General features: G+C 38.4%; 1 protein-coding gene across 1 annotated transcript; it reads right to left on the reverse strand.

Annotated features, from left to right (window-relative positions):
- On the reverse strand, nucleotides 1-5,204 carry RB195_012457 (uncharacterized protein; the record flags this gene model as incomplete). Its single annotated transcript, XM_013443075.2, has 12 exons — nucleotides 1-95; nucleotides 929-1,110; nucleotides 1,210-1,325; nucleotides 1,411-1,494; nucleotides 1,552-1,615; nucleotides 1,725-1,811; nucleotides 2,237-2,316; nucleotides 2,925-3,048; nucleotides 3,216-3,305; nucleotides 3,631-3,743; nucleotides 4,916-5,012; nucleotides 5,080-5,204. The coding sequence occupies 12 exons, from the start codon at nucleotides 5,202-5,204 to the stop codon at nucleotides 1-3; spliced, it is 1,257 nt and encodes a 418-aa protein (XP_013298529.2).
- Nucleotides 5,205-9,495: the final 4,291 nt, after the last annotated feature.

A 9,495-nucleotide genomic window follows, 5' to 3' on the forward strand; every position in this document is an offset into this window, starting at 1 on the left:
TTAAATATCGTTCTCGCCAGTGAGCTGCGTACGACTGGAACATGTGCTGCGGATTCGTCGGGGATCCGAGACGACGCTGCACGGTCGGGTGAGAGCTGAAAATTATTGTGTGACACTACGTAGAACGCAGGTGAGCGCACAATATTCTCGCATGATACTGGAGGATGCAGGGAAAGTTGAAAATTTGCATACTTAACCTATAAATAAAGGAAAAGACGAGTACTCCAGGATTTTCGTGCAGTAGAGAGAAGATTAACAAGATGACGCCACGTTTCCTAAGTTTTTAAAGGTAGGAAATTGAAGACATAGTTCTTTTTCTTTTGGATGCGACAAACTCGTACATAAATCTTGTACGGTACTCCTTGATATTTGTATACAAACAGTTACGTAATAGAAGACTCGTACACTAGATTGCGCTGCACGGAAAATTTGTTTTCTTATGCGTTATAGCACGAAACGTGTACACTAAAACGGATTACCAGGATAATTTATCGCAAGCGTCCTGCTTTTTTTGAAAGAATGGCAAAAAAATCGAAAGTCTTTTTATTTTCTATCTTTAATGTATGATTTTTGTACTAGGCTGTAGTGTGTACGCAAAAATGTCGCAAGCTGTGTAGTATACACTGAATGGACGCTACAATATTTCTCGACATTTCCGCATGGGGATATAATTTGTGTACACAACTGATTTGAAAACAACGCCTCGTCCCATGAGCTGCTTCAGAGGATAATACAGGACAGTGTTCGCGTACACAAGCGTACAAAAGTAGAAATTTCGTACATTCTGGTACAAGTGGTGTGCTCTACCGTACAGTGAGCAAAGTTTGCACACTGATTAACGTGAAGGGTGGATGCGGATCGTTTATTAAGGATTAGAAAAAAAAAATCTTCTCAGCACTAAATTTAAACTGCCGTACGTTTCACTTACCGGAAGTATTACAGGAGTTTTGGAAGCTTTTTTGTTCCTTCACGCGTGCCGACTTTCCAAGTTGCATGCTAATAGCCATACTGCGTAGTTTTTCTGGGAATAATTGCGAGTATTCGTAGTCTTCTCGACTACAACTGATCACGGGCAACCAACGAAACACGTATCGAAAACCAATGCGGAATCTGAAACGGGACAGTCACAATTTTTTCTCCTTCAAAAAAATAATCTGCTTAAGATTGAACTTATTATCCGTCACAAGTGCGCGGTAAACCTTGGCTCACCTCTCGTTTGCAAAACAGTAGATGATTGGATTGTAGGCACTGCTGCTCATTGCCACCCAATAAATACCAAGATAAATATATTTGCCAATATTTGGATTTTCAAATGCCATTAAAGTCTGAGAAATCGTCGATGGTAAAACAAAGAGTGTTAGGCTTCAATCTAACGCAACAACAAGCCACCTCAATCCCTTCTAAACTCACATTTAACTCGAATGTATGATAGAGATGGTACGGTAACCAGCAGAACATGAAAGTGACCACCATCAGCGCTAGCATTTTGACTGCCTATAAATCAATTATTGATTTTTGCGATCCCATAGGAAATACGACAAGATCAATTGCCTTGCTCTTCGCTCTTGTGTGGTTCGTCCCTTTTGAATTGCTGTCCGATGCGACATCTGTTGATCTGCAACAAAAAAAAATCGACAAATCTGTAAAATCTGTCTTGAGTTTTGAGTAATTGTTTGATTGTTTTCCTTAAAAATAAATAGCGATCAATAGCGAAGGAACCGTACCTGAACGCCCATGCGATCCTAGCAAAAGTGAACGAGAGCACAAATAACGGCAATGCGTACTGGATGAGAAAAAGAAGATGATCAAATCTGAAATTATTTTCTCACCAAGCATCTAACTACGTGGAACTTGTCCTATATCTGGAATCTTTAAAGGCATCACCCCACGAATCTGGGGTGATGAGGGTTTCAGGTGGGGTATGCCTTTACGGGGTCGTAGATTATGTGGAGGAGGGTGATTTCGTCCATTTCTTCCTAATTGCCGTGAAAAGCAGCCCAAAAGATGCGGCGCGTGCACAAAGCTGGCGCGCTCCAATCGAACTCGTCGTAGAAAACAGCGCCCCGGAACGCTCGAAGCCGCATCTTCCAGACCGTTTTTTACGGCAATTAGGAAGGAATGTATGGAATCACCGTTCTTCTCATAATCTATGACCCCGTATAGGCATAACCCACCTGAAACTCGCATCTCTTCAGATTCGTGGGGTGATGACTTTAAGTATAACTTGATCGCTTACATTTGATGGGCCGGCGCTGAGCATGCATGGCGGATTGATGCTTTTTTGGATACCACATTGTAGAGATATATTTCGTTCACCTAGAAAAAAAAGCGAGTGATATATAGGTCGGGGATTATGCATAAAAAGTACTGTATGTGCAGAGAGTCAAGGATAATTCGGGCAGCTGAGCCCCAATATTTTTGATTCCCCTTCAACTGATTTGCGTGACTTTTTTCTATTCCTGCGAAAAATGCACAACATATTCTTACAAAAATTCCACATACGGTTGTTTTTTTGCTTCAATTTTTATTTGGAACTCTGTTGTCCCCTCACAAGACGCACAATAAGTACGTAGCCGATATTTTTTCATGAATTTTTGAGAAATTTTCCTCTCAGTTTAGATCTCTATGCACTGCATCCTTCAACCAATTAATCAATCAATTCAATCAATACTGTCTTGTATATATGTATACCACGTATATTCTATTATATAATATCATGTAGAATCGTGATTAACACATTCCTAGTAAGCAGTAACATGAAATCCAACATATCAAATTATGCACCAGTCGATTTTTTCAATTATACGCGATTAGTTCCGACGTTGTCTCTGGGAAATTTAGTTCGCTTGACTCATACATTTTGTAAGAATGTAGTAAAAATTAAAACAACTGGTTCGGTTGATTCGAAAAAAGTCTACACCCACCGTCGCTGCGAATGCAAATGGCAAAGCCGTTGCTGTTGAAATTGTCCAAATGATTACAATAGCGATCAGCGAGCGACGTCGTGACAACGGACGTTTTCGTAATGGCCACACAACCGCTTGGCATCTGAACTATCGTATTATGGTCCGAATAGGACAGATCAACGGGGTCACTGCGACCACACCAAAGTTAGCGTCAAACACGCTTTCCCTGAGGACAATTTCTGTTTTCTATTCTCAACCAAACGTTTACAGTAGCCCGCTCGTCGACCGTGATACTACGTGTTACTGTACCTGTCCCAACTGAGCGCCATCATCGAGAAAACTGAGACTGTGGTTGGAGCGATACCAAAGAATGACGTTAGAATGCATATATCACCGTACCTAAAACATGTGTATTAATCGATATCGGTACGAATCGAAATAAGATTTTCCAAACGTATATTAGTGTATTAATAATACATTGTGACCATACATATCATACAGAGAGTTAAGTACCAACACTTCGGTGTACTAAAGAAGAAGGTTGATCGCTAATCAATCGGAAATTATTAAAAACGATTATAACTCCTCAGTGATTTAGTGAAATTTGTGATAAATTAATCCTGGGTACATTCAAAGTGGCCAGTGTGTGATTTTTTTCCTCTCAAAGATGAATGTCCTCACTTCTCATTACGGTAGTTAACATAACTAATTATAAATCACTTACCACCAATCATGGTAGAGATTGAATGTCCATGTAGTACCGACGTTAAAAACAGCTATCAGCAGATCAGCGAATGCCATGTTGAAAAGAAAGTAATTGAAGCCGTGGTGCATCACCTGAATTTAAGGGACAGAGTGGATAAAAAACCGCTAAGCAGCACAAGAATTAACAGATAATCAACTTGCGGTTTCTTTTAAAAGAAATGTGCTATGTCAAAGCAAGCTGTTGAAAGAAAAAATGAGAAATTATAATTCTTATGAAAATTTCAAGAAGCAATTGATAGGAACATAGAATTGAAATTACTATTGCAGGTAGTTGTTTCGAATAAAAAGATATTTACACACCTTATTAATTGAATTGTTAACTCTTTAGAATTTTACGATATGTAAAAAAAAAAACTGCACAGAAGTTCTCAAAAATACTTTCTTGAATTCTACTGATATTTGCTTCTTCAACACGAGTTCTTTTCTAAGTTGATTAAATCTACTTCCCGGAACCCCTGGTGGACACGAGAGAATATTGAGCCAAAAGTATATGACATCAGATAGGAGGAAAACAAGAAAATAATTCTTTTGTTAAGAGAAAATTTGTTGTGAATTTAAATGCTACAAGATTTACCCATCTACAGATCGTTGATTAGATGTGTTCACTTTTGTGTTTAAACGTTTACTCATTTGTAACAGAAAAACCACTGCACATCTTATTTTATTAGATACACTGTGAAACCCGTACTTATGTTGACTTGTACGACTGCAACGCATCCGCCACAACTAGTGGCTTAGGTGATTTGTCTGCTTGTCCCTATTGTGATTATTAAGTACACTACCGTATTACTGTCTTCAACATTAAATGCATAATTTCAGTTCATTAATACCGAATGTTTTCATCACTTGGACAATTTCCGTAAGACTGCACTGCTCCTACGATTTCGACTGATTAAATGTAGATATATTGATATAAGTGCAGATTTATTGATTATTAAAATGTAGATTTTGTGATAATTAAAGAGCAACCCTAAGACTCAGCTCCTGAAGAATTGTCAGTATATCAGTTACAATTTCAAACAACCCCTACCTACATATATGCTTAACGTAAAACTAATTCCTACGCAATGAATTGTGATTGATTGCCCTTACATCCAAGAATTGACGCTTCATTCATAGTTGATGTGTAAAAAGTTGTGATTTGGTAAACTGGATGACTAATAAAAATATTTTCAAATCGCGTTGGCAAGTATAGAAAATGATATATCCGCAGAGATCCGTGAATTTAACCTGAACCAACTAACCTTATGCTTAAAAATAATCCACATGACCACAGCGTTACCGACGACCGCTGTCGCCATCAGGGAGACGAACATTACACCGGCTAGCACTTGTACTTCACTAAAACGACGTCATCATATCCTATCAGTAAATTTACACCTTTTTTGAACCAATCAATTATCCTTACATGCTGTCTTCTTCTGTGTTATCGCAGAAGAACCATCCGCCAAACGCATTGGGTATGGAATAGTTGCGTTCCTCTCGCAAACATACTGCTTCACCAACTAGCAGAGTCTCATCTATGTTCGGCATCTTACCTTCAATCAATCAATAAATCGAAATAGAATCGATACACTTTGGTAAAACGAGTGCGACGAGACCTCGAAAATTGCAACGACATTCAAGAATTGAATTAGAAAAATATCACACGGAATGGTGTGTAGTGAAGTATCGTAACAACAAAGATAAATAAAGGCGCAGGGGAAGTCGATAACCTTGAAACCAGAGAAGCCATTTTGTTTGTGGATATTTGATCGAGGAACAAATGTGAATCCCTGCACGATGGCATCTATAGGACTAAAGAAGAAGCCCGTGAAAAATCTCACACGCGCACAAGAGTTTAGAGACGAAGAGGAAGAGATTCAATTGAAGAAAAATTTTTATCCATGAAACAAATTAGAAGATTCCTTGAATGAAAAACAAATTAAAAGATTCTTCGAATAAAAAAAATACTGGAAAAAAGTGTAAGGGAAGCAGGAGAAACGTCCGAATGAGACTAACATAGATCTCAGCGTGTGTGGCTCATATCACCTTTAACACTGTGTGACATCAGAAAAAATTAAAAATGTCACGAGAATACTAACAACAATTCGAAAGGAAATTGTCAAAAATTATCTCCTTTCAAAACCTTTGCACTTTCGGGAAATTTTCCTCAATGTTACTGCAGGACTATGCATAGCAAAGTAAAAAAAAAAACAACGAGCTTTCCCGAGTAACGCCGTGAGGACATTCAATCCAACCGAAAATGAAACTAATTCGTTCTGTCTCAACTATTCGAAAAGTTTAAACGGTTTTTTCTTCCCTGGCAAATGTGTATTCTGTTCACAGAAGAGAACGAACACCTATTCAAAGAAGAAAACACCCAGGATATAAGAATTTACAACAATTCAAAAAAGAGTAACTGATATTTTTTTTAAAATAAGTTGACTTCCCTTCTATACCCTATCTTGGACCCCGCTCCTTGGTCCCACATAGAGATCACTCAATAGCAAGTATCCAAATAATTATAATAATGAAGCTTTCCTATAGTTCTGTTTATTTAGAAAAAAAAGTCGGCATTCAGAGCGAAACGAGTAGAAATAAAAAAAAAACAACACTAAATAAAGTGTGCGTCATGAGTTGTTTTCTGTTAGCATAGATTCTGTTAAAATTTCACCAATTTTATGAAAACGTCTTTTATTCGGTAATTTCATGGTTGTAGTAAGCAGAGGATTACTGTAAAAATTGAGAAGTGGAAAAAATATCATTCGGGACCACAAATACGCCTTGGTGAAAGATTCACGGTGTGAAGGCAGCTAAGCCTGTTCGATTCTTCATCAAATTGGTTCCGAATGTGAAAAAGGAGAGAATGCATGGGTGTGTTTCTGAGACAAAAACTGAAATCTCCATCTAAAGCTCACTTGTCATGCAAATAGAATATTTGCTGCCTGGCTACCTACCCAACAAACCTGAGGATGTCTTCAAAGTCTACGATTATGTTCTGAAGGTGCCCTTAAGATAGCTATGCAATCCTTTTGAATGTGGCCATCATGGTTCAACAATTTTATCGGTTTGTGCGCCTTTACTGAATCTTTTGAGTATATTCCACAGAGACGTCAGATGATTCAATTCAAGCAAAATCAGAAATACCCGAGAAACACAATGGAGACTGTGGTGATTTATTTGCAAAATATGTTGCAAGAGCGAATTGCCTTCGCGAGGAATGCAAAAAAGGTCATTTGTCCTTCATTGCTGCCCGTTGCGAATCTAATTCTTGCAAATTACTAGTTGTATTCGTAGCACTCATAAATGCCAAAAAAAAGCGTTAGAATATAGTTAAGCCGAATAATATTCAACAGATCATCATAGACCAACCTAATGAGTTGTTCTTCTCCAATTTCTCTTTGCAGAGGATACTCGGAAAACAGTAGGATCAGAATTATTCCATAGATCACCACTACGCATTCATTACAAAACCATTGGTGGACAAAGAAAACTCGTAGAAAAAAAAAAAGAGAAACAGGGTCCAAATGAGGAAGAAGTATCAAAAATGTAGCATTTAACTCATATAAAAACTAACTAAAAAATGCAGGAGAAATTTCCTCTGTTGAACAATAATTGAGAGTCCAAAGTGTTCAACGGGTACTTCTCTAATGGGTAAACATAAGCAGTGTAGAAAATGTGGAAGAAAAGATTTTTTTTTAGCAAATAAACCATAACAAAGCGTCACAGACACCACACATCTTCCATGAAATCTCAAGGATGGGATGACCTAAGTGACGTAATCAACACTGTGATGAATGAAGAAGAAGTTCAATGTGGCATAATGACGAGGAAAATGTGAAGATTTGTGCCTCGAGATCTGATGCAGTTTTTTGTGTCCTCACAGAGAACGTTCAAAAGAAAACCTATTCAAAGAAAACATTGAACAAAACCTACAAACCAAGTTCATTTATTCTTGTCAATGGATATTTCTATAAATTGGCTGCAGCCCACGGTTTATGACTTCACTCTGATCAATGTAAGCAGATGTGAATCTCCCCGGGACCGTCAGCAGGAATCAGGGTGAACAGGCAACCATCTGAACTTGTAGCTGTTAGATTTGTTATTTGAGCGACATGCTGAGAAACAACAGCAGAGAGAGAGATATTCGGCAAAAGACGCTCTGAGGCCTGTCCTGAATTCACCTCCTTAGCGAAGTGATCATCCTTTCGCCAACGAAGTCTACCTATCCGGGTGTGCGGATTGGAGACTTGCACAGCGCCGGCGATGGAGAAGCTCGAGTGTACATTTGGGAAAGAAGGTGTTTAGGCGGCAGTTCGGCTACTTTTGGACAATGATGTCCCATAACGAAGAACTTTACGCAGAGGTGGATATGGTATGTACCAGCGGATGACGCAAGGAAAACACCAACATCTTTCCCCCGCCCTCTAAAATAGTCGCAGAGAACTGTTCACTTTTTCGATCACATTACAGGGAGATCATCAGATCCCCTTGTCCAGGTGAACTTGACATTGACGAGTAGTTCAGGTGAGACCTACTGTTTCGCAAAATATGGGACAGCGACGAGTGAACAGATGTCGTGAAAATTCTGGCGGAAGATCGAACAGGATGGACTCAAATCGTCTAGGGACAAAAACTTCTCACATCGTCGTAGATGCGTCAGATGATGCGTAGATGCGTAGAACGCGTTAGCCATAACATTTACGCTCCGTTTAAGTCAATTCTAGGTCAGCTTAATGAGTACATTACTCCCACATATTGTTCAATTTCGTAAATGTTCAGATGATGAGAACATGTTGACCAAAGTGAAAGAAAGGAACGAAACGAAGCATGTAAATTGTAGTTACATTAATTATAATTATTCACCGTATGGTTTCTAAATAAGCACAAATCATCCGCTTGAAAGTGCAAAAAAAAACTTTTAGTTTCTTAGAAATCGGAGCTTGTTTATGAGAAGCCCTCCACCTCCTCAATACCAAATTAGGTCCGTAAATTCATCATATAGCGAAATCTCATCTCGTTAGATTCTGAGGACGTAGTTAGATAATACTAGAATTAACAAATAAGTTCTTAGAACAACCTTACATATTTTGCGCTCTAATCGCATCTTCACAGAAATTAATGCATAATTGCTGGGAGAACTGGTTGGAAAACGATCGTGTGAGTGAGTTTGATGGGGGAGATGATCTTGAATCTTCAATATACTAATCTACTTCAAAACATCTATGTTGATTTTATCCAGAAACGAAGGGGCTTTGTCCGGTGATACTCAAATGAATTTATACTCAAATGACGGAATCACGGATGACAGAGAACAATTACTAAAAAGTGTTACTGTAACTCGGACGAGCTGCGCTTCCGTGCGAAGTGAAAAGTCGGAAGAATGAGCGAAGGAGGATACGATTTCACGGCATGCGCATGTCATGAAAATTCATGCATCGATGTGAAATAAGAGAAGCATTTTTTTGTTCTTCGTAATCACAATGCAGCACATCTCAAAAGTGCAGCAGAGCGGTTTTCTGCAAATCCGGCACAAATCTTACGTGAGGGATGCGCTTTCGTTATTTTGAAGAAAAAAATTCCATAAAAGTTTTGCTGAGCACATAATTCTCAGAAATGAAGTTGTTAAATTATTCTGCTGTTCTGCTGTTAGAAGGAGGAAGTGGAATAAACAGACAAGGAGATACTCTCGAAAAAAAGTAATAATAAATTCAGCGTTCTTCGTTTTAATTAAAGGTGAATGCAAGAATAATCAGCACAAAAATATAAATTGCGATGAATAAGTGAGAAATTCAGAGAGCAATCAAAATAGACAAGGTTAAAAAAAACGACGTGAAAAATT

The sequence above is a fragment of the Necator americanus genome, chromosome III (assembly GCF_031761385.1).
Source record: "Necator americanus strain Aroian chromosome III, whole genome shotgun sequence".
Lineage (NCBI taxonomy): Eukaryota > Metazoa > Nematoda > Chromadorea > Rhabditida > Ancylostomatidae > Necator > Necator americanus.